Source organism: Athene noctua, chromosome 3, assembly GCF_965140245.1.
Source record: "Athene noctua chromosome 3, bAthNoc1.hap1.1, whole genome shotgun sequence".
NCBI lineage: Eukaryota > Metazoa > Chordata > Aves > Strigiformes > Strigidae > Athene > Athene noctua.
Genome location: NC_134039.1, coordinates 7,250,433 through 7,276,611, shown reverse-complemented (window position 1 = coordinate 7,276,611; position 26,179 = coordinate 7,250,433). Strand labels below are relative to the sequence as shown.

General features: G+C 40.0%; 1 protein-coding gene across 1 annotated transcript; it reads right to left on the bottom strand.

Moving 5' to 3' along the window:
• DYRK4 (dual specificity tyrosine phosphorylation regulated kinase 4) lies at nt 1–26,115 on the bottom strand. Its single transcript, XM_074901225.1, has 14 exons — nt 26,092–26,115; nt 22,410–22,493; nt 20,923–21,072; nt 15,887–16,022; nt 14,548–14,711; nt 14,033–14,169; nt 13,012–13,152; nt 10,938–11,076; nt 8,557–8,638; nt 6,519–6,691; nt 5,301–5,361; nt 4,597–4,726; nt 861–1,015; nt 1–426 (listed from the first exon to the last, which is right to left on the bottom strand). The coding sequence occupies exons 1-14, from the start codon at nt 26,113–26,115 to the stop codon at nt 191–193; spliced, it is 1,812 nt and encodes a 603-aa protein (XP_074757326.1). The 3' UTR covers nt 1–190.
• Nucleotides 26,116–26,179: the final 64 nt, after the last annotated feature.

The window sequence follows — 26,179 nt, the reverse complement described above, 5'->3', positions numbered from 1 at the left end:
GAGGAAAAGGAACGGTTTTCAAATTCTGTTTTTGTTGCCTGGACTATTTCAGGGTAAAGTGAACATTACATATACTTACAATGTGCACAGCCCATGTACAGACAGATTACAGTTTATATTCCTGAGTACAAGTAATACCTACAAAACATACCAGGTATGCAACAGAACCAACCATCGCTTGTGCCGTGTATTACTTAATTGGTGGGAAAAAAAGAGAATTTTTTGGAAGAGCTGTTTCGCCACTGTGTTCTGCTTGTTCATTTTTTATAGGCTTTTCAATTTGGCTTTCCAAATGTTTCTCTGGGATAACATGTTGCCTTGTGTTCTGCACATGGTTTTCTGTTGTGCCTGTGGAGGGCACAGTGGGAGTCAGTCTTTCATCCAGTTCACTTTTCACTTTGTCAGGTGTATCTTTCCAGATATTTTCTGTAATGATAAATAAATAAAAATATAGGTAAGACAGCAGACTCTTAGCAGCAGATAAACACGTGATCACCACGAATTCACAAAAAAACCCAGTTGAAAATTCTCTCTGGATTCTTACAACCCCCCATTGATACGTTATTTTATTCTGAAAGGGAAGTGCACTGTGGCGTGGTGTCAGATACCATAACTATTTTGCTGTCTGTGTGAATCTTTAGTACTGCCAATCTTCTTGATGGCAGCTGCTATGAAACGTAAGTAATGCATTTCTACAGGAGTGAAAGACAATGTCTCTATCCACCACATTCCAGTGACCATTCATTATCTGCACACTGTGTACTATCACCTCACCTTACTTCAGACAGATGATATTAAATATAAAGAAATACCAAACACTAATATAAATGCAGTTAGTTCCCCAGGTAGCACATGCTTACGAATATTTTCTTTTTTATTTTCCGGTGTAGAGAAAGAGCCATCACTCATCTTCCTTGAAGTCTGTGTTTTCTGTTTTGCTCTGTATATTTTTGGTTCCTGGATCCATGCATGCTTCATTGCTTCGTCGGGAGTCATGCGCAGGGCAGGTTCCCACCTTAAATCCATGGCAGACAAATAGTTATTCAACTATTTCTAACTGAAAAGTAGTTTAAGCCAAAAGATTCAGTATTGTCTTCAGAAAGTCAGGTCACGAGGACATTTTTTGAAACAAATTTTAACTGAAAACAAGGAAAAATCTTATGTGATCTTCTCCATCCTTTGAAACTTTTTATTTACTTCAGCACTGTGTGCTTTGTTGATCAAACCCTCTGTAGCATCAAACCATTTTTAATGTTCAGCTCATGGTGTTATCAGGGTAGGGACCGTACTGAAAATTTGTTTCAACGTTTTCACATCCTGTTAATGAAAGCTCCCAGAAAGGGAACATAAACGAGACATAGGTTAATTAATTAAAAGGTATGTCTTCCCTAATTTAACTGCACCTGAAACTACTGTAGAAACTTAGTGTTACAAAACTCATACGGAAATGAAAGGTGATTTTTTTTTTTTTTTTTTCAAAATCTGTATATTGACTTTATCCTCTCACAGGTTTCATTCACTCAGTTCTCACACACACATACTCTCAAGTACCAAGTGTTCCGGCCAAGACCACTTGTGTGTGGCACAAAGGACAAGGGTTGTCAGCTACTGAGTCCTCATCACATCTCTGGAGATCTTCTTGATTAGTGATGATGTACTAGTTTTTAGATGGATCTTTTATATCCTTTAGGAGTCACCTGGTGTTTGGGCATGGTCCTTCAGATCAGAACCTTGCTGGCATCAGTCCCCATAAATGTTAGACAAGGTAGCTACTCATGGTCTGGTTTTCCATGTATTTTGGAATATATATTTGTTTTCCTTTCGGGCTTACAGGAAAATGGACATCATATGTGATATTCTTCAACCTTGTTGCCATGCAATTGCTGTGAGCTTTGAGATTTTTCACCAGGGTGCAGGCTTCCTGGTAGTGACACAGACAACACACTCCCCAGTTTTACAAGTGGGAGCAGTGTCCTTTGTTACCAGTATATCTCATTCTTTCAACCCCTGTTCTGCTGTTTCTTCCAGTGCTCAAACACACATACATTTCCATCCATACTGCATTCATATCAGTCCTAATATCTCTGTTGGTAATCTCTACATCAGCTGCAGACCATTTTGTTCTAATCTCAGTGCCATCCAGAACTGTACAGAAATAATGTAGAAAAACAAACAGATTTTTGTCATAACAAGAGCTGAGTGATTTTTTGGGCGGGGGAGTCTGATGTTTTCATCCACAAAACAAGTGTATACAAGTCGAATAAAAGTATCTGTGAAGTCATGGCAAATGTATCAGGCCACTTTGGACAGACACTGATTAGCAACTGAAAAAGACAAGATAGTTCAATCCTTTTTGTCTCAAAAAGAGTTTTCATTTCAAACCTTACTCCATTCCTTTGGAAATTTAAGGACTCCCAACACATAGTATTTTTTCCTGTGTGACCTGAAAATGTCTTGTTTACAGGGTTTTTTTGCTTCACTGAAATTATTTTCTGAATATTCTGATTCAGCCAGCAACCCAAATGATCAACGATTCATAAAGATTTAGAAAACAGAGAACATTAAAAGCAACCTTCTTGTGAAACAGAGAGGGATGATTTTTTTTTTTTTTCATGTAACCACAACTTAGCTTGTATTTCTTTAGGAAAATACTACTGAACTGCTCGAAAGAAACTTACAGTCAGTGCTAAAGAAGACACAAAATATTAGCCTTATGTAAGATACAGGTAACACTGGAAAAGTTATGGAACCAGCTTTTGCTGCCATTACACCATATGAAATAGGATCCAAGCTCTCGCCAAAAGCCTCCCTGTGTCTATGCAAGAGGTCAGTATTTAAGGCAACCAGCCAAAAGTTTGTTCCTGCATGCTCAGTCTTTTAGTTTGATAGATGAGTAAAACCTCATTAGTAACCATCTCCCAAGAAAAAACACCTCTTAGTAAAATGACATCTCCTATCAGCAGGGCCCATGGAGTCCCATCCTGTAAAATGCTTAGTAACCTGACCACCTCGGAAGAGACCATGTTTGAGCCATGAAATAGTTTTCTTCTCCCATATTACTTCATTTATTTTAAAGTTCCATTTACTTTGTGATAACACATGATATGCTGGTGACACGAAATCACATCTCTCTTTCCCCACACAAACATATAGACGCTTTGCCACTGACAGTCTCACCGTGAGTGTGGTTTGCTGCTGGAACAGGTTGCCCCAAGAGGCTGTAGATCTCCCTCTCTGGAGATACTCTGAACCCAACTGGACAAGGTCCTAAGCAACCTGTGCCAAATTTGCCCTGCTTTGAGTGGGAGAGTGGGCTAGACGACTTCCAGAGGTTGCTTCCAACCTGAAGTATTCTGTGATACTAGGTAAAAAGTTCCTGTCATAGAGAATGTGTGGGATTTCTACCTTGTGTGAAGACTTAACAATTACATGTTATTTGTATTCAGCAGTTGTCAAAAATGTGCAAATCATCAATTTCCTTTAAGAAAACAGCTGTGGACCACATGTCACACTAGGTATTCAGTAGCAAAATCCTTGACTGGAGTAAAGTCAACATTTTATCCTAGAAGTGACAGGATCTGAGACATATTAATACTCTTCTCACATTCTGAACTCCAGTGATTTATAAAAATCTATTCCAATCAAGAGAATGGACAAATAGTCTATCAAAGAATTCTTGAAATATGCAATGTGACTGCTGTCAATGAAAAATAAGTATAACTATAATAAGGAAAAAAAGGCCTTAAATCAGCATGCAAACTACAAGGTAACACTCTGGTAACTGTCCTGAGTAATTCTCCTTGCTAATTACCATGGTAACTAAGAAGCAGGCAAACATACCATTGATTCTGAGGTGGAGACATGGCTGAATGTACTTTGCCTTTTTATCCTCTGCTGAGGGGTCATATATGGTGTATTTGAACTAGAAAGAGTCTCATCTCACCCAAGGGAACGTGCATGCAGAGAACAAGATCTTTGTAAGCAGATATTTGAAGCAGCAGAACTGTTTTCATACATATACCACAGTGTATCACCCGATTGCCTTTTCCAAGGCCTAGCACAGAAAATACAGTCAAGAGATTCAAGCCAGTTAAGTCGCCTCCAAATATAACTCCTGCTGGAGGAAACTGGAAGACTTTCTTCCCACCAAAGAGGGAGTTAGATTTAAATCCAAAACCAAGCTTTGATCTCCAGATGTGCACAGCCTTAGGACAGTGCATTACCATTATCTATGTTATCTGAATGAACCTTTTTATCAGAAAGGATTTAATACAAAAGCCTCAATGGGTAAAAATCATTGCTTTTAGAGTTTAGTCTCTAGCATCAGAAGAAGATCTGCCTTTGGACATGATGGTGTCAGCTTTCTTTTTGTGCCTTGGACTAATCCCATATAGTGTTTCTGTGCAATTATTTCACCCTGCAATAAGCTGTGAATAATAATAGTTACCCAAATACTACCATGTGGAAAAAAAAACAACCAAAAAAACAAAACACCCCACCAAAAAACCCCAAAAGATACAAAGATTTTAAAGGCACAGGAAAAGTGAAAGTCAAAACTAGCCTGCTGCATGTAAGTCAAAACATCTATGAACTCACATTAGACATCCTTTCAGAAAGTCCAGGAAACCAGCATCATGGGTTTTCAGCACTGTGCTTAGATCCTTGGAGTCTGGGCATCTCTTTTTCCCCTTGCTGTTAGTTATGGTTTTAGGAAAACCTTTGGAATCTTAAAAAAATAAAGACATGCTCAACAAATTATGCTAAAAATCCTCACCAAATATTTAAGAGATTTACAAAAATGGTACCCATATCCATCCCACTAACTGTGGTTTTGCCTTGTTGGGCTGATAGTCTGCCAGCTTTGTGGCAAACAATATTAGCTACATCCTAGGGACTGCATCCTTCACTGTGTTTTTTGTTCTTTTGTGTAATTTCCTAACCAAATTATATACAGAGGAATGAACTTAATGTAACTTAGTTCCCAAAGCCCACTGTGTATCTTTTTAGCAATAGTTTTTTTAAGGAGTAACAGTGAAATGCATTTTCTAGTTCCTTCCCTATTACCTTTTAATGAGAGGCTCATAGGACATGAAGAGCACAGCACCAGGTTAATTTGGAGGTCTCATGTTACCCTTTTGCTTCTCCTCAATACCTCTGCCTGATAGAAGTTTTATCAGCTAAGAAGCAGCTAAGGTTCTCTGACCATACTCTCTACCAGCACTAGTAACTATAATAGCACTATTAAGAGGTTAACTAGCAGGGAAGGAATCCAGCAAGGACAAACCATCAGAAGCAGTTACCAAAGAACGTTCGCTTCCTTGATGCAGCCTGGATAAAATCAGCTGGTGGGAGACCCAATACCTTCAACATAGAAAATGAATTCATAGAGTTACTTCTCATTTCATAAAGATACATAACCATCAAGAGAGATGTGGTAATTCACCCTTCATTTGAAAAGAAGTCGAATGTCTCAATTTACGGTGAAATGTCTACAAACTATTTCCTCTTGTGCTATTTATTGTGGAAGGAATTGAGGGAGTCCTTCGAGCTGTCTGCACACAGAAAATGTGATCTCATGAAGGATGACACTGGGAACTTCACTACCACAGAAAGCTCTAAGAACAAGCATCTCTGTTAATGACAGCTGTTGTAGGAGACCACATGGAGAGATGCTGTCTTTGAAAAATCTTGTACAGACTCACATGGCACTAGAAGGATCAGAATTTGGGCTGAGTTCAACGTCAGGCTGCAGTTTAGTGATTGGTATGGAGTAACTAAGTAACTTGCTTTCATGGGTCAGTTTTGCACCTATTCTAACATTTGCACTGGGTAGGTGATCTGAGGCAGGAGATGTCACAGTACATTCATAAAACTCTTTGAAAAACATTTACACAGATGATAGAGTCAAATTCTTTGGTAGGTGCAGACAGTATAAGAAGGGGCAACATCCACAAATCGTGGTTTGAGAAGTGTAGGGTGACTATAAAGAAAACCTTTTTCACCAGGAGTGTAGAGCAGCACTTGAGCCAGGCACCTGGTGGGTTTCTACTCAAGCCTCTGAGGTTTTCAAGACTTGCTAGACGAAGCCACAGCTGACTACTCAAATGTTAGAAAAAAATGTTTCTCAGCAGGAGTTTGGACTAAGGAGATCTGATTCAGCCAACACATAGTTGATTTCTAAGAAAAGAGGAGCATGTTATAGTTTGGATTGCTTTTCCTTCCCCTTAGATATGCTTCTTCTGTTCTAACTTCTCCATACAAATTCTGACCAGGTTAAAACATGTTTCCTTCAGAAGCAAGACAACGAGTGTGCAGAGCAGTGTTTGGCACATGAGATGGAAATAACAGTTTTGCGTTGGAACCCGTCCTCTCACAGAGCCCTTTGGCTGTAAACCCCCCCCTCTAACAGGCCAGCCCATAGCCAGTTAAATTTCATTATCTCTTGGGATTTCTCTTTGTTGCTGGCAGTGTAGTTTATCAAATGAGTATGCAATTCAAAAGACAATCCCAAAAGTTACCTCCATGATGCAGGCAAGTTGGTCAACTTCATTTTCCCCTGGAAACAGTGGGTAGCCTGTGTAAAGCTCAGCTATGATACAGCCTAAGCTCCACATATCAACAGCCATAGCGTAAGGGTGACCGAGAATCACTTCAGGTGAGCGATAAAACCGGCTCTGAACATAGGTGTACACTATATCAAAACAGAAAATTAGACAAGAAGCAAAATATCATAATTGGGACAGAACTGTGGATTCCAGATTTCACAGAAAAGTGAAATACATGTTCAGACATCATATATCTACTCTGTCCATTAGCTGACATTAAGAGATTGCTCACACAGGCTCTGACAACCTTTTCTAATCCCATCCTAAAATCAATGGGTGGTATGTTTTCCACTGTTCTATTTGAAAATTGGTCTTCAGCAAGATTCACTGAAAGAAATTATTCTACTAATGCTGTGATTCAGCTTACTCCATGTTCATTTTCCTCTTTGGAGGTCTTCCTCTTGCATCAGTCAACAGTTCTTCATTATCACAGGCTTGGACTGTAGGAAATACTGGTTTCACTGACACCTAGGGTACATCTCTTACTGCCTTCTGATTTCTCTATTAATGCATTATAGCCCCACAGCAGATGTCAAGAGATCTATCTCATTTCAAGACTGGGATTCATCACAGTGAGAAGACTACTTCTTTTACCTCTTGTCATTCAGACAACTGAACATAATTACATCATGCAAGCTCTGTTATTTTCTTATTCCTATCTATCTTATGGCCGCTTGGTTTATATTCCTGCACTTCTTCATATCCCCACATATTCAAAATCTTTCAGGAAGTAAAGCACCCTGAAAAGTAAGTGCTGCACAGCATGTGATTTCACCAAATCTGTACAGCTAGAGAATACCTGTGGTGGCAATCTGTGCCCTTGTGCATTTGACCAACTGCAGAATTGTTGCGTGCTTTTTGTAATTTGTGTCACAAATAAATAGCTGACTTATTGTTTTCTACTCTCTAATCCTGTACCACTTTGAGGATTGTACCAATTCTTGTTTCAGCTGGCGGAGTCTCCTCAGTCATGCTCCATCTTTCTTTTCACTTGTTTTGTGTTTCAATATGTTACTCTTCACAAATATTTCAGGCTGCTTCTCAAAATCACAGAATCATCTAGGTTGGAAAAGACCTTGAAGATCATCCAGTCCAACCACTGACCTAACACTTGAACAAAACATTATGTTCTCTCAAACATGGGCAAACCTAAAATTTTTATGCACTCCTACAAAACTGGGATATAAATCTAATGGTCTGAATCCCAAAACATAGAGGAATGGGTTTGGGCTCAGCTTAAATATCAGGCTTTCATAGGAAAAATATGAGCCATTTAAGATTAGTTTTGGTTTTTGAACTTAATAAAATGCAGTGCAGATTTCTTTCTTGGGTTTTGTTTTTTTGTTGTTGTGAGGGGTTTTTTTTAACAGATGATACTTGCATTCCTGATGATATCATTACTGCTTTACAATATGTCTGTTAACATTAAGATTTATCATTAGGTGAATTTTATACATTCATTTCTCCTTTACAAATTTTGTTCTTGTAATCTCCTGCACATTCTACTTAAATCTTTCATAGAGCAAAAATAAAACCTAAGGCTTTCTAAACTTAAAGCTTAGTTCCCATTCCCCGCATTGTGTTCATCCATAAAGTACCAATTATAATTTAACCATCCCACTGAGAAAGGCTCTCTGGACCTGATAAACTCCTTGCTAAGTGAAGTATTGGGATTATCCTCTCAGGCCTATTTCAGCTATCCACTCTTGCAAATGCAGTTCTGATTTCAACAGAAGTAGAGGAGCTGATCAGGCTTGGGACAAAGAAAAAGCATGGTAATAGCTTACTTGTCTCCTACCAGTATTTGTTCCACAACCATTGGCTGGACAGTTCAGCAGATTCTAGGGGCACAGGTCACTATATTAGCTCAATCAAATAAATAGTTTTTCCACATTATTTAAATCAAGAAAGCTTATTAAGAAAATTACATCAACTTGACTTTTCTGCAAACCTCTTTGGTGTTCATAGCAGCTTGATCCAAAATCAATAACTTTAACTGAACCTTGGCCTTTGTGATATAATAATATGTTCTCCTAAAGAGAAAAAAATCACAGGGAAAAAAAGGGTTTTAACACCACATTAGGTTAGTGAACACTTTGGAAAATAAGCAATGCATAACACAGTGGGTTTACACTTACCTGCATAATAATAGCTTCAAACTACAACTTCCTTGGGAATGCATTTGCTAACATGAGTAGGCATCCAATAATGTGAAATTAACCAAAGCAGAGGGGAGATTGGTAAAGGTACCCAGTCTGAAGGTTGGCTAGACAGGGGCAATAGTCCCTCACACACAACCCAGGCCACTGCCCTGTGCAGTGTGTGGTGTTATCAAGGCACCCTCCAGTGAGAATGCTGCCATGTGAGCAGGGTGACTTCCCCAAAACTCATTGTTGCTCATCTAGTAGAAGGCAAACTGCACCTGGTTGCATGCTGTGCTAAATTAACCAGAACCATCCTTTTGTAACCACAGAAAGTCCCTGCCACATGAATGAGTTGTACTTCACAGTTCTTCTCTCCACTGTTTTCAACTTTCTGCAGACTCTCTGTAAGCATACCTCCCTCCACCTCACAACAGTGGGATGCAGAGATCCCACCGTAGGGATGAACAGAAATGGTAGGGTACTCTGGATTATTAGCTGGGTGCTGATGGGTACAGCACTGTGTGCCTACAGCTCCAGATTGAGAAGTGATTCTTAAACAGCTATCTCAGGAATATTTGCGCTGATGAGTAAACATAACCTATTAGTTCTCTTCAGCAGAGTTGAATTTTATCCTCATCAAAAATCTACCTAAATCAAGGATTTCCTTTGATTTCCTTTCCGATCATAGAGTCTTCTCTGCTTCTCGGCAGAGATATGGCTACCTTTACTGACCAGTTTTAAAGTGATTATGTATCAAAGCTTTGAGAGACTGAGCAGTTCCCAGGTTGATGCCAAATAACGACAAAGTAGTTACTTGGGTAATTAGTGGACTCGTAAGGAAATACTGTGTGTGACAGGAGGGAGAAGCTACTACTGATGAAAGTCAAGGCAGAGATTGACTTCCACTACCCAGGGGTTCTCGGTCCTGTTATGGGAAGAAGCATCCTCTCTCTGCAGCTAGATATCCCTTCATGCTCATGGTAGGACTCTGTCTCTAATGCTGAATCTCTCACAATGCAAGGGAGCTGATTAACCTCAAAATCAGGTTCTGGGGGAAGTGATTACCTAGCATTAAGTCCAGAGAAACTCCATACTCCACCTTATATTGAGAAATATCATGGAGGCAGATGGAATAACAGATGTGAGTTTCAGGCAACATAAATCAAATTCATGAAACTCTACAACTGTAGAATGAGAAGAAAATGATCTTTTAGTTAACTCACTAAATGTTCACTAATGTGTTACTCTAAGTACAGATTACACTCATTGATCTTGCCAACCTCGTTCCTTGTCAGTGGCTGCCTGGAAACAGATTTCCCATTGGACTAAGTGTTTCTCATTAAGATATTTTGGTTATCTTGCAAACCTCACTTCTCACTGCAAATTGGTCTGGCAAAGATGTTGGCAAGACAATGGGTACAGACAGTATGTGACTCTTCAGACTTCTGAGTCAGGATACATTAAGTAAAGTGAGACCAGAATGTCATCCTTAGTGTTTTTACTTGAGGGTGGATTTATTTATTTATTTATTGGTTCATTTGCAGTTTTGAAGAAGAAATCAAGAGAAACGTTCACCTGAAATGAAAATAGAATTAAAATACTTCAGAAATCTCAGAAAATTACAAAAATGTAAGATTGGAGCTTACGGAGAATGAAATTGTTTCACCTAGCATGAATGCTTAGCAGATATAGCAGCAGGAATTGGATCACACTTCCTCTAGAAACAGGTGAGCACCCTAAACACTGTACTATAGAATTGCTTTCTCATTTACTAGGCTACTTAATTTTATACTTATGCATATGAAATTAAATACACTTAACAGGATAACCTGAAACAGGCTGCCTTGTGAATATTTCCTTGCATTACAAAGTCCCTCATATTGAAATACTTAATTTCACAAGTAACTTTTTCTTTTTTTAAGCAAAAAGCCATTACCTGAATCTGATTAATATCTGCACACATTTTGGCAACCAGATAATCTTCTATAATAATGCAGTGAACGAACTGAATTAATGGAAAGGATCACTTGACTCTAGTGCTAATACAGTCTGAAATAAACTCTAGCTTCTGTACAAATATTCTACTGGGTTTTAAGGATTCTTCTGAGAGTTCCTCTCGATCAATCAGAATGGGATGAAGCTGATGTATTGTGTACAGGATAACAGGTTATGAAATGACTGTACTTACAGGCTTCAGATCACAGTGAATGATTCTTTCCTGGTAGAGCACTTGTAAACATCTCAGCACACACTGAGTGAAGTGTCGAATTAAAGACAAACTGAAACCTTGGAAGTTGTTCTTTTTGATGAGCTCATACAAATTTATTCTGCGGGGGTTGTGGGGGTGGAAGAAGAAGAAGAAGAAGAAGACAGAAAGCGGAAAGGAGATTAAGGAACTTATTTTTAAAGGCATGATTAGTTTACAGTGCATTAAGGCAGTATTTAGCCTGTCTTCCTGCATGAGGGAGGACTCATGCAGAAGAAAATGACTTAGCTATTTTCTTCCTTGAGAATGCTTTTCTGCATGTAATATGCACAAACCTCTCCCTGAGCCTCCAGATCTAAAGAAGACATAATGTCAGAGGACTTGCTTGCTTGCTAAATTCAGTGCTGCGTTACGCAGCTGTGCTGATTTTCACCAAGAGCAACTATCATTCAGAAACTGAGAGAAATAAATTCTCTTCAGTCTTCTCTCGCTCACATTTGTCTTTGCTTTGGCACTTTGTGTAAATCCTTTTCATCTAAAGAGTCTCTAATCAGCAGTAAATCTTTCTAGATGAATACCCCCATAAATTCAGGTCTCGTTAGGTTTTTATTTCCCTCCTGTCACCATCATATCTTAGCTCCTTCCAGTAAAGCATTAAATGATGTTGCTAACTTCTGCCAAGCATGGTTGGCAACATGTGAAGGCTTCCCAGAGACCCCAAGGGCACCACCACCCCTGGTGGCCCTGCCCAGGACCCCATGCCAGCCCCCGGGGCCATCAGCCCTCGCTCCAGCTACACCACACCAAGATGGTCCCACCTGCAGGCCCATGTCCCGGCCCACCTTGGCCCATCCCCGCACCCAGGGCTGGGGCTGCCCCAGTGCCCCCCAGCTGCTCTCCTCCTGCCCACCAGGCCCTGCCCTGACAGACTCGAGGCAGCCCCCATAGCGCTGGGTGCCAGAGCCCTGGGGAGCTCCCGGCCTGGGCTGCGCCCCAGCAAGTACTGAGTGCTTCATGTGGTGATTCTGTGGAGGAGGAAACGGCCGCGGGGATGGTGGCTATCGAAGGGATTGAAGGCACAGGCAATATGATCTCAAGAGGTGTCCTCAGCGGGACCACACGTGTCTGCAAGGACATAAACAACTTTACCTTCCTGCCTGCCCCACGTGTGCATGGTGTCAGGCAAGGCCCATTCCTTCAGAAGTAAATTAAATTACCAGGACTTGACGGAGAAGAAAGTTCACAAATTAAGCAGTTTTCACTATATTTTAGAAGCAATAAAAATTTCGCAACCAGTCTCCAACTCTTCCGTAAAGAGCTGAACATAGTGGCTATCCCATGAATGTTTTCCCTCAAGTTTCCACAGCAGCTTTCTGAAAAGGTTGGTCTGTGTCTTCTCTGGAAAGGAGTCAGCTCTTATCCCTGTGTGTAATAGACTCATATGCAGCAACAGAATGAATTTAGGTCTCTTTGAGATCAAGCTTTTCATACGATGATGAATCTTCAGCAAGGACTATAATACATGCAGCAATGGGGGCTTTACTTTAAGGGATGGGGAACTGTGGGCAACCTTCATAATTCCAGTTTGATGCCCTGATTACAAGGAAGCTGGCAAATAGAATAATATGACTTCCCTAAAATTTCCCCAGAGTTCCTCCTAAGATGCGTCCTGCAGCACAGGTTCATAGAAAGCAAGAAGAAACTATATTTATAAATTATTTAATATTATTGATATTTATACAACCTGATGTTTACCAGTCCTGAATTCATTGTTTTACTCTTTTCCCCACAGGTCTTTCAGGGAAGAAGACTTCAATACACAGCACAGGAAATAAGGGATGGATCATGTCATTGTCTGTGTGAAGTCTGAGGAGGGCCTTTTTCAGTTCACCTTTGGTGATCAAAGGCTCCGTTATGCAGTTTGTATTTAGACATTATTCCTTTCTTGTAACATTAAGAGCTGCAAATTCTTCCAAAGAAGACATAAAAATTAGAGCTTATAAGGCACAAGATCTACAATACTTCTTAACATTTTGTAGAGGAAAATATACTTTACCCCAGCAGTTCAAAGGAAATACAGAAGTGATTGCGAAAGTAGAAGTATTCCTTCATGTGGATGATATTGTGAGTATCATCTTTATCCTTCTTCAGGAGAGCATCAAGGATCTTCACTTCTACCAAAGCCTGGCTGTGAAATCTGAAATATCACATGACACAGGAATGATAACATTAACTCAGTCTAGCATTCCTAGAAATACAAATGCTACAAACACCACAATCTTACTGTAAACTCAACGTGTGGGACAATTACTAAAAATTTACCCTTCACTCCTGTTAACTACTGTAACTTTGAGTCATTATGGTTGTTTCCTAGTCTAAATATACTGGCCTTACGTAACACAAGTAGTTATCTTGACTTGTAAAGACAGTAAAATCCTAGTGCTTTCAGAGTCCACAGGAATGCTTCTCTTTACTCGAACAGGGCCACATTTCACACCTACCACAGTAAGACAGTTTTAAAGACCATTCTTTACATGTAGTGTTCACTGAGGGGGAAAAACAGAAGAGCTAAAACTCTTTTGCTGGAATCAAAAACATCATTCTCATCTGCTTCATTGACTCTGGTTCAAGTTAAACTCAACTAAAAATTTGTAATGAGTCACATAACAAGAAGGGGTTGTTTAGGACCATAGGGTAGAATTTTTCATGTTAAAATGAGCAACTGGAGCTTCCCAGCATATTTCTGTGGTTTTGGAGTCTTGGGGGGAATGTTGGCTCTCAGGTGTCGGTCATGCAGGGTGGGTTACCTGAGCTGTGTACTGACTGTGTCACAGATACAGAGACCTCTCTGTAAGTCTGGAAAAACTGCCTGCTTTCACAGACTGTGTCTCCCCTGGGTCCAGGCCAGTTCTGTGTGCCTGATATCGCCCTTCCTCACTCTGTTCTCACTGTGTTTAATGAAAGCTTGATGTACAGGGGGATTGATTTTGCTTTGTTCACATTATCCTGGATTGTCACTACGCTACCTAAATAACAAAAAGCTGATTGTACTGGTATAAAGTCAACAGATGTCTCACCTTTTCTTATTCCTTATTATTTTCAATGCCACTAATTCATTGGTTTTATGATCCAAGCATTTAGCCACCTGCCCAAATGACCCTTTCCCAATGACCTCCAACACTTCATAGCGATATGCAATATGGTCATGTAAAACCTTCAAAAGAAAACAAATAATTCAGATTCAAATAGTACAACAAAGATCAGGCTTTAAAGTCCATGTGTGTGTGAGTTTACCGTCTATGCAAGATGCTGGACTGGTAGCAAGTGAAGTCCACATTAAACAAGGGTGACAGAGAAAATAACAAGTGCAGGCTTCATTAATCCACCTACCTTGCACCAATCCTGAACGAGATGCAAAGTGAGTGTCTCTTTAGGATTCTCTTCTGAGCTTTAAAGTGATTGGTACTGATGTTTTCACTATGTGAATATTTATCTTCTAGAAACAACATTTACCTCACATAGATCATTTAAGAGTTGGCAGTCACTACAAACCTACTGAGCTGAAAATAAATACCATAATTTTTCCACTTACCTTTAAGTAGGAACCATGCTCATCATCGTAACAATTATTATTCTGGGTTTCAGGCAAACCTTCAATCTTTTTAGCTTCCAGCCCAAGAAACCATAGCTCTGTATAATTGAAAATTTCTTTTTGCTCATAGACTGTTAACTGGTTTCTAAAATTTTTCAAGGCTTCTAAATCAGAAAAAAAGAATATAAAACCAAAAATCAATAAAATGTCAGAAACCTGATGGCAAATTGCTTTTACAATGGACCATTTTATAGTAGAGCATGCCACTTTGAGCAGGAGGCTGAGTAGCTGACCATTGGTTGTCCCTTCCAACCGACATTTCTACGGTTCTACGGTGTTGACATTTTGCATAAATTTACATTTCTTTTTTTCTTTTTCTGACTTACAGTGTCATGTTCAACAAAGTATTAATCATCTGTCAGCAAGACTTTCAAGAGAACTTAGGTAAAAATGATTTGATTTTGAGCAAAGTTATGTACCTAGTTTTTGAAAATCCCATCTGTTGTCTGTCTGCTTCAGCAAGCTTCATAGCTTACATAAAAAAAATTATTTTATTGGTTTGATTGTCATACTTATAAAATGGCAGTAAGCCTTAGTTAACCAAAGCTTTCAAGTAGCTGTTATTCTGATAGAAAAAGTCAAGTTCAGATGCAGGAGGTTAGGAATTAAATGGGGTCCAGATCTGCTGTCCTCCTGATTCTTCCTGCATAGAAACCTTTCAGCTACCCTAACACCTCCACTTATATAATTTAAATCTAGATAAATAATCTGACGGTAGCATTACAAATCAATGTGTTCTCTAGGCATGCAAGTGGGTGTTTTGTTAAACAGTGGCAGATCTTCATCCACTAATGCAGGGATGTTAATAATTTCAAAGCAAAAGGCTGCTACATTTTTTTTTCCTAGACTCCTTCTAAAAATAGATCAACTCTGCCAGAAACTTTCTAGATCTGAGAACTCCCAAAATGCAATTTAACCCACATAGATAAAAAATGTGACACAGCTGCAAGCAAGTGGGAAAAGTGTTTTATCACTGTAATAGAAATTGTTGTCACCTGCATGACCTGTCATAAATCTCAGACAAATATACGTTATTTTGTATAATGCATATTTCTCTCATTTATATATTTGTGTTCTCCTATTGCATACATCCCCAAGTAGAAATTTTCGAAATCCCTGAGCCCATCCATATTCCTGTACTCCAAAATGGTTGTTAAATATTTCAGTGACCATTTAGCATGGGACCTTTGGTCACTGAGTATCCTGACTGCATACACTCCTTATCTGTGCAGGCAGCTTGTCACTCCAGTCTTTTTTAGCATGTTCTGTTATATTCTACCTGAAGCTGTCATAGGCAGTTTGACACTGATGCTGGTGCTTTCCAGTTCTGATGGTTTTGTCTGGGCTCTGGTATCACTTTCAGGAAGACTGTCTGGAAGGTTAAATTGGGAAAAATTGCCTCGAGTTCCATTTTCCTGCCAAGAAAAAAAAACAAACAAACAAACTCAAACCACAAATTTTGTTTTCAGATATATTTATGAACATTCAGCTGATCTGTAATTATATAAAAATAAAAAAAATATATTAAAAATGCTAAATTCCCAAAGACAAAGCTGCAAGATACTTATTTTGGATTTACTGAGTGATCTCTACATCAATTTTGTGCTGAGACATAACAAGTGTGCTTGGGGACTAGGCAAATTCTGCCAATAGCACTAGAGGCTATTAGAGCATGGAAAGATAAATCTCCAAATAACAGAAGGAAGTTCATCTTCCAGGTTCATTCAATACATGCTATAAATGCTACAAACTGCTGTGGTTTGATTAAGTTGCAGTAACTCTCATGGACTAGTACAGAGGGCAGGAAAGATGCATAACAGGCATTATCCATCTTGGATTTCCATGTGGGCACATCCACTGGAGAGTTGTGCTAGAATCCTTGAGATTGCTTGTGAAGCCCACAGAACTGCAGGGACACCAGTTCGGGTCTGCACACACACACACACACACACTTATAACAGAAACAAGACTGGTATGAGTGGGGAATAAATGGGCCTGCATGGGTGAGAAAGCACTAGAAGGAAGCATCTGCAGAAGAAAGGATATACAGATGTCACCGATATCAGCAGGTGGTCAAGATCCCAGCCCATACAGATTCTCTGGGCTCCCAGAATGGGAAAACAAAGGTCAGACTACAGAACCAAGAAGAGATGATGGAGGGTCGGAGATAAAAGAACACCAGATAAGGAGACAGAAGACAGTGTGCTCTGGGATAAGGACGTAGGGTGTGGAGGCCCAGGACATGTTCTCCTCAGTCCTTCACTGAAGGGAAAAGACTCAGCTGGAGATGATGCATCCAGTGGATCAATACGTGGCTGAAGCTACAGAGAGGGCTATGACTTCTACAAACATAGGATAAGAAACAAGAACTGATGAGCAGAAACAAGATCCATCTCATGAATCAGGGCTAGAGTGTCTGCAAAGAGCTTTGCTAATCTAGCGAAGAGGGGGTTTAATTAGGCACAACTAGGAAGAGTCATCATAATCTGAAGGCCTTGATACTCATGGGGTAATTCAGTCACCTCAGTATCTGCTGAAGTGGCAAAAGCATTCCAGGAGTTATCTGGACTGTGTTAATGCAGGGATCTGAGAGGCACTGTTATTCACATGTAAGGAATGATTAGTCGAGGCTGTGACGGTTAAGGAAAGGGCTGCAGTGATCATGTGGTTGTAGAGTTTAAAATCCTCATAGAAGCGAGTGAAACAAGCAGAATTACAAACCCTGGTCTTCAGAAAAGCACCTTTAGGCTTGTTCAGGGATCTTCTCATCATAAACCCACAGAAGACCACCCTGAAGGGCAAAGGAAATCAGGAGAGCTCATTGAGCTTCAAAGCCAGTCTCCTTAAAGCACAAGAATACTCCATTCTAACATGCAGAAAGTTAAGCAATTATTGCTGAAGGCCAACATGGATGTAAAGTGAATTTCTGACCAGGCACAAACACACTAAGGAACACAGAAAAGGTAGATGGGTTATCTGGCCTATGTGCAAGAGACACTACCTGAACATGCAGACATGTTTGGGAAAGCCAAAGCTCAGCTGGAATTGCAGCTAGAAAGGGATGTGAAAGTCAATAAGTACAGCTTCTATAAGTACATCACCAGAAATAAAAGGAAGGCTAAGGGAAATGTGAACCCATTGCCTAGTGGAATTTGGGACCTAGTGACCAAGGATGTGGAAAAGACCATCAGTAAGTTTTGCCCTCAGGCCTCCCAAGTCCCTGAGTCTAGAAGCAGTATTTGTGTAAAGAAGCATTACCTGCAGCAGAGGAAGATAGTTAGGGACCACTTAAGTAGTTGGACATACCTAAGTCTGCAGGACCAGATAGAATGAGGGTGTGGAAGGAGGTGGCCAACACCACTGCAAGGCAGGTCTCTCATCTTTGAAAGTCGATGGCAATCAGGAGCAGTTCCTGACCATTTGGAAAAGGCAGACATCACACTTACCTTCAAAAAGGGCAAGAAGAAGACTACAGGCCAGTTAGCCTTACCTCAGTCCCTGGGAGGGCTATGGAACAATTCCTCTTGGAAACCATTTCCAACCAAATGAGAGACAAGAAGTTGCTTTGAAGCAGCCAGTATGGATTGGCCAGCATAAGTTGTGAACAAATGATGTCTGAACAACTTGATTGGCTTCTCTGATTAAATGATTGGCTTGGTCAATGAAAGAATAGCAGTGGACATTATATACTTTGACTTCATCAGGGCCTGTGACACTCTCTCTTCTATGCTTGAAGCCCGAAGAGTGAGATATGAACTGGATAAATGGATTATAACGTGACTGAAAAATTGGTTGGATGGTCAGGTTCAAGGACTGTGATCAGTGGCAATTGGTTACAAGTGATACCCCTCAGGGAGCAATGCTAAGGCCAGTACAGTTTAGTGTCTTTATTAATCACCTGGGCAATGAGTTCACCCTCAAATCTGCACACCATAGCAGGGCTGCTGTCCAAACGGACTTCAGCAGGCTGGAGAAACGGTCTACAGGTATCTTCTAAAGTTGAACAAAGTCAAATGCTAAGCCATGCACCTGGAACACAATATACCCATGCAACAGGACAGGCTGGGGGACAACTGAAAGGATGCAGGTTTGCAGGAAAGGGCCTGACACCAACCTGAACATGAGGTAGCAGCGTGCCCTTGTAGCAAAGAAGTCCAAATCTCAGGTTGTGTTAGCAAGAGGAGAGCTAGCAGGGTGGGGGAAGTGATCTCCTCCCCTATTCAGTATTTGTGAGACCATGCTGGGAGTACTGTGTTGATCTGGGGTTCCCCAGTACAAGAAAGACGTTGACCAGCTGGAGCAAATTCAGGGAAGAGGCCAAGGGATGGGCAGGCGCCTGGAGTGCATGATGTATAAGGAGGGGCTGCAGGAAATACATTTGTTCAGCCTGCAGAAGAGGAAGCTTCAGGAGTGATCTTACTGCTGTCTAGTTGCTTGTCAGGATGGTATAGAGAAATACCAGACTCTTCTCAGAAGTGCATGGTTCTAGACAAGATGGATACAGTGGCTAATGGATATAAGTTACAAAACAGGAAATGCTGATTAGATATTAGGATAAAAATTTTTTTAGCATGAGAGTGGTTCACTATTGCAACAGGTTGCCTGAGAAGCTGCAGACTCTCCAACCTTTGAGATATTCAGAACCCAGATGGACGAGGCCCTGAGCAACCTGCTCAAAGTTTGCTCTGCTTGTAGTGGGAGGTTGGGCTAGATGTCTTCCAAAGGTCCCTTCTAACCTAAATTATTCCTTAATTTATTTATAATTTCTCATCCCTAGAGAAATTCTTGATGAGTCCCAGAAGTGAAACACGATGGAGACACAAAAGATCAGCATCTCTCAGTGTCAGAAGGGTACAAAAGCCATATTCAATAACCAGCACATGGTTGCCAAGACAAGAAGAACCCAGGCAATGTGATATGGACTAACCAGTGGGCAATCCCAGTCCACCATGTCCTCGTAAGAAGTCCCATCTGGTACCACATGGATACATGATTCTTGATGCTTGTGGGTTTTGGGTTAAGAACGTTAACATTAGTGAAAATGGGTTTGTTTTAAAATTAAATCATTTTCCCATACTTACCTCTAACCTTGCTACTTTTTTTGCAATAACTGCTACAAAAGCAGGGCAACCAGGTATGAGGGACACCACTTGAACAGCTCAAGTGCAGGTCTGTGCTGACACAGGTCAGCCCTACCGCTATATTGCTGAACCCAGATTGAGACCTCCACTTTGCCCATTCCAATCCATACTCCCCCCATTCAGCAACACTGTGTTATTTCTAAGGAAGGGTAAAAAAAAAGAAGGTCTGCAGAACAGACAGCACATAATCATGCTTTCTAAATTTAAATTTTTATTGTCCCCTGCCATTTCTAAATGCAAAAGCAGAAGGCTTTCTTACTGGTCTTTGCACAGCTTCTTATATAGGTCTATAAATTCCATTTAAAGAATTAAAAAAACCCTCTGTAAAATGCTTGGCTCCAATCTTTTCACAGAAAATAAAATGGAGGGATGGTTCATTTTCAGATGCAAAGCTTAATCATTGCCTTTTGTAGGAGTTGAGTGCAGGTTTGACTTATGAAGGCCACAAAATTAAGCTTTAAAGAAAATTTAAATTATTTTATATACCAACCCATTCTACCTCATCATTCATGCTATTTTGCATCTTGCACTTCACCCAATGATGCACACACCTCCTAGACAAATTAAATAATTTGCAGTAATAGTAGCAATCTGCCAATTTCAGTCAAAGTATTTGAGAAGACCTGTGACTTCCCAAACAAAATTCTTTATGGGTGGGACTTCCAGTGCGAGAGATTTGAAAAGACTTCATACCAGAGACCTGTGGAAACTGTCAAATCTCTCAATAAGGAGACTCCATTGAAGGAGAAAGGTGAAAAAGGGAGTGATCAGAGTAGTGGTGGTGAGTAGTCCAGGTCCCTGACATGTTGAGGAAAGCAGCAGCAAAGGAAGAAGAGTACAGACAGAGGGTGGACACAGGATTTGTAAAAAATTCAAAAGAAGGAATGCCAAAACTGAAGATGACTTCAAAAAATTCCAGTGATGTCGGGTGTCCATTAAAATACCTGGAGACATACACAACCATACTGGTGTAATTTACTGTTTATAATTCTTGCTTTTTTCCTTTCTCTTTAACTCTGGCTGAAAACAGAAGGTGATGCAAATGCTGGCGCTGAATTATTTCTCTTCCCACACCAAACACACTTGTGAGACTTTGTCACGGACACTCTCTTGGCAGTACTTAGAAGGAAGCTGATTAAACAAACAAAATACGTCTAAGAGCTTTATAACTCACCTGAAGAGAGGGGAGGACATGCTGCAAGCTCTTATTTGTTATCTGAGGCAGGCTGCTTTCGAGGGGGGAAAGGTTTGCAGTGTCTGCAACCAAGCCATGCTTTGCTTGACCTTCCAGATGTGGGAGGGAAAGAACACCACGGCTGACTTTCTAAATAGAAAGTATAATTCAATATTACCCAGCGACCTAGCAAGCAATTCTCTGCAACACCTTCGAAAAACAGAGGGGTTTTAAACCTTGGAAAATGTGGACGGTTCACTTCTGACACCTAACGGCGAAGGGGAAAAGAGCAGATACTCTCTAGCAGCAACCCGTTGTAACAAGGGCAGGAGTAGTTTGTCCAGGCAACCAGGCAGCCTGACACATTTTAGGGCAGGAAAGTTTCCCTACAAGAACAACTTCCATCCAGCATCAGAGCAGTGACTGTTTCAGCTGGAAAAGGTGGTTGGGCTTGGAAACCAAGCAGCCATTCCAGGCAGCAGGACTCCTTTGAGTAGAGAAAATAAAGCGTATGTAGGGTAATAAGCAAGCATTAATTATAAATGGCAGGCAACATCATTAGGTATTCCCAGTGGTGGAAGAGAAATTGGGACTGGACTGCTGCCAAACACCAGGGCTGGACACAGTGGGAGTATCTTCCCTGCGCTGGTTTCTCGATATTTCCTTCCCCCTCATTTCCCATGGAGTTCACTTGGACTAGGCCCCTCTGTTGCTCTCCTCATTAGTGAGGAAAAAGCAAGCTCTGTGCAAACTTTACTGAAAGAGAAATGCTTATACTCATTTGAAAACTCCAGGATTATCAGTCCTTCCTTTAGATTTCTCCCATTCGTTATTTGCAAAACAGTTATATACAACACATTCTTTACAGCCAGTCATTTAAGGATGCAGCTTTATGAATGTTAGGACCTCTAATATTCTTGGCTATCTAAAGTGTGAGAAATCACACTCTTGGCATCAAAAAAAAATTTGGAGATAGACTATTTCTTTGGCAAATAGTTAAATAAGTATTTGAAATAGATCTGAAATAGATGAACCGTGCACTATCAAATGCAGAACAAGGTCCCACGTAAGCCTGTGACATTTTTGTCATCGGGGAAGGATAGAAACATATTTGTCAAGCTTTTGACAACAAAGTAAAGGTTTGATATTTTCTCAAAAAGCAAAGAAGCAAAGCTCTCATTCCAACGAACTTGAATGAGTAAGTTTTCTTTTCCAATACGATGGAAAAGTTTTTAAAACCTCAGAACTGAGATTCCAGTGGACTTTTTATGAAAAGTGGCTAGGCAGAAGAAATGCCTCTAATGCTACTTGAACAGCTTAGCAAAACCAAAATACTCACAGGCACTTGGGACAGTCGTACAGCTACAGGGGAAATGGAAGAGGGAAGGGACCAAAGGACTTCCCTCTGCTCAGATTCATTTATTATAAGGGGTCTCTTACAAAACAAGCATTCAGATATTTTTAAAGTCAGTTGAAGAGTCACATACCTGATGGAAGACTCTGTTAGATCCCAGGTGATCTCTCTCTTGAACAGTCAGTTGAGACTGAGAAAATGCATCCACATGGGAAGACTGCAAACATGAAATGATGCTTTAATAAAAACGATTCTGGAAAAAAAATCCTGAAATCTCTGTATGGTTCCTGCGTTTCTTTCCTTTGTGGCAATGTCTCTGCCAACACAGCGTATGAGAGAGGACCACAAAAGCTGCTGAAAACACGCTACGCTCTAGCGATTCCTCTCCCAGTCGAACAGCTGTTTTGTGGGCAGGTGCAGAGACAGCTTGATTTGCCTATTATGCCTCTCAGCATGCTTGATATGCCCATGTGGTCAGCGGAGGGGAAGGGGGGCCTCTGCCATCCCTAAATACATGCTCGAAAGCTGATAGTGTGTCTGCTTGGAAGGACAGATTTAAATGGCCTCACGAGGTGGATTGTGAGCCCATCCATGGTTAATAGCAGCATTCAACTGATTCAGCTCGTGGTACAGATTTTATAAAAACACAGTGCTTAATTAAAATCAATGTTTAAATTTACTGAGATATAGAAAAAAAAATTCATTTGTTCCAATAGGCAGATAACAACAAATAATAATAATTTTAAAAAAGCAGCATGGGGAAAGTGCTAAGCAGCTTGTCATTTTTAAGATTTTTATGATGCTTTCAGCAGACTTTTTTATAAACATGATAAGTAGCACTGTATATTTCTGTCAAATAACAGACTGCAGTGAATTGCAGAAGTCTTTACAACAACTTAGATACTGAAAACTGTGGCTAAAGCAGCTTGGAGCTCTGCTCTATAGGCTGGAGTGAACCCTACTGGGTTGGGTCAAAAGTGCTCCCTCATCCCTGGGCTCTGAGACATAATGTTGTTCCACTCAGAGTCAAAAAAATCATCTTTATCCAGTCAGACACATCAGTTCCACTATAGAAGTTCTGAAGTTGTAGAACAGCGATATTTTCTCTAGGAAAGGAAGGACTTGGACTTAGGAACTTTTTTAGAGTTTCAAAATAATGAATTGGCAGCCAAAATTATCTTATGGATGTGAGCTGCAGATTAAAAATGCTTAAATAAAGCAGTATGGTGGTGTTCTTTACCTGTTTTGCAGCCAGGGCTTCCATGGCCTGTACCTGTCACACAGTCTTAAATGAGCAGAGCACCTGATGATGATAAGGTCTTTGCTCTTTGCAATGACTTTTGGCCTATCCGGTACCAGTATCAGTGCCAGGGGATCACTTTTTAGAGGCCTTTGTCATGGACTTCAGTTAGTCCATATGAAAAAAATAGCTGCACACTGGAGGAATATGCTTAATGTGTTTTGTACTGGCTAGTACCATAAAAACATCTGCTGTGATGCAGCCTAGTCATGCTGACAGGGACTCTATCTGAGCGAAAAAGAAAAAGAAAAAGAAAAAGAAAAAGAAAAAGAAAAAGAAAAAAGAAAAAGAAAAAGAAAAAGAAAAAGGAAAAAGGAAAAGAAAAAGGAAAAAGAAAAAGAAAAAGAAAAAGAAAAAGAAAAAGAAAAAGAAAAAGAAAAAGAAAAAGAAAAAGAAAAAGAAAAAGAAAAAGAAAAAGAAAAAGAAAAAGAAAAAGAAAAAGAAAAAGAAAAAAAAGAAGAAGAGAAAAAAATAACACAAAAAAGTAAGTCCTTCTGCAAGTTTAAAGGGTAAACTTCAAATTCAGAACAAGATGAGAACAACAACTTTGGTGTTAGCCTTATGATTGGGTCAGTTTGAGAGGAAAGGTCATGGATATCTGTGGAGTAGAGAATATTAGGAAAGGGAAAGGTACTTAGACCTGTCTTTGCAGGACATAGTAATTCCCATCTTTGGAAATGGAGATCACCTGGCCAGGGGTAAGCAGGGATTATGTGCTGTAAATCCAAAGCATCCCCAGAGCCACCACCACAAATGTCCCCAGAAGAGAACCACTGGATTACTGCAACCTACCTATGAATGTCCTAGAGCATGATAAACTTTTCCCAGTGCACCAAATATCCTTGTGGTCATTATTCTTCAGCGTGCATTTACATAAATGACCCATGGAAAAGCCAGTGCCAGACTATTTCTACAGACAAACATGCAAACTATGTGTCCTGCATTTCAAGGGAGAATCACATCTGTTATGAAGGTGAGTCTGGGATCCACAGTCATAACTCTACCAGGTATATCAACCCAGCTCTTAATAAAACTATTAATTCTAATGCATGTTTTACTTTTTTCCCCACACTTTATCTATACTCCTGGTTTTATTTTTCAGTTTTTGGAGCTGATGAAAACATTACACTCCATTTAAGGACAGTTTCTTAACCACTTTGTGCTTTTCTAACTACAAGTCAACATAAAGCAAGGATTTCAGAGACAAACAGGCGTCACTGAAAACCAAAGAAACAGTGGACTTCACATACCTGTACAGACTGCAGAGTCTTCATTCCAAAATGTCATTTTATATTTTAGCAATACTTTCAAAAGGCAATGCAGTCACATCTCTATTACTAAACATAAATTTCAAAATATATTTTATTTACTGACAGAGCATGAACAATTCACAAAATGTCTTTAAAACTCAGCAAGAACTAAGGAAGCAGGTATGTGAGCTCAAGATACGGAATCCATTTTACTTCCATTCACTGGGGAAAGATTAACAAGATTTTGAGATGGGTATTTCTCCTTTTACACTGCAAAAGTTAAATCAGTCCATCAGCCCATGGCTGTGACTTTTTTTAATAATGAAAATTGGGGATTCTCTTTGTCTCTCTTTCTCAAAACCTACTTATTAAGGGTTTATAGTTTTCAGAGCTCTTCAGGCAATTTATTCAAAACACTTTAAAATCAATAACTGATCAGCCCTCATAACATTTCCCTAAATAAGTGAATAGCATAACCTTTTATCAGTCGAAAAACTGATCTGTGCCTACAACAGTCCTGCTGGTGGCTGAACGGGGAGCTGGTGGCTTGATCAGTTAGTCTGCACAGTGACTTCTTTGATGATCTTGATCCAGATGACCCTTCGGCTGCTGCTCTAGCAAAATCCTACACATCTAGCATGGGATCTACAGCTGAGCTGTTCTGACTGGTTTAACTCTGGCAGATGCACACTAAAGAAAAACTGCAGTGACTGTTACTATTCCACTCCATTTCATTTCTGGCTGTCCTACTCCTATAGCACTCAGCCTGTCCTACAGCTCCAATATTGCACTTCAATCCCAAACTATCATCTCCTGCTATCCCAGCCCTTCAAATCGTGTATTACCTTGCTAATTCCAATTACCACTCAAGAAACAGAACAATGTCCTCATTCACTATCTAGTCAGCAGTCTTAAGGAGTTTTAGGTACTGAGCATACAGCATTCTGCAAGATCAGAAACTAGGACAGATTTTCATAATTCCCAAAATGTCATCTTATTTTTTTCAGTACCCAGTTGACCACAGAAATCAGAAATGCATTAAAATTTTAGAAATTTTTAAATACACAGCTATATAAAATACAGACTCCATTGTCCTTTCATTTAAATGGGCACTTTGCTCTCTCTGTCCTCAAAACTTAATAAAGCCTGTAGAATACTTAGAGAGAATGCAATGTAGGTGTTAAATCATGCAATATATTGAAAAGCCATAGCAAATGCGCTCTCAGTCACTCAAAATACAGTAGGAATATAAACATTTTCCCCACCTTGTCAACTATTTCTGTCAGCATAACTGCAAGAGCCGTTAACTGCAGGAGAAAGGTTGTTTATTCCATTCGGTGAATGCATTTCAGG

Coding starts and splice junctions, on each gene's coding strand:
- DYRK4 (XM_074901225.1), bottom strand. CDS start 26,115: ATGCTGACAGAAATAGTTGACAAG. Junction 22,494..26,091: donor TGACAGAAATAGTTGACAAG/GTGGGGAAAATG, acceptor TCATGTTTGCAG/TCTTCCCATGTGGATGCATT. Junction 4,727..5,300: donor AAGGAAGCGAACGTTCTTTG/GTAACTGCTTCT, acceptor TATTTTTTTAAG/ATTCCAAAGGTTTTCCTAAA.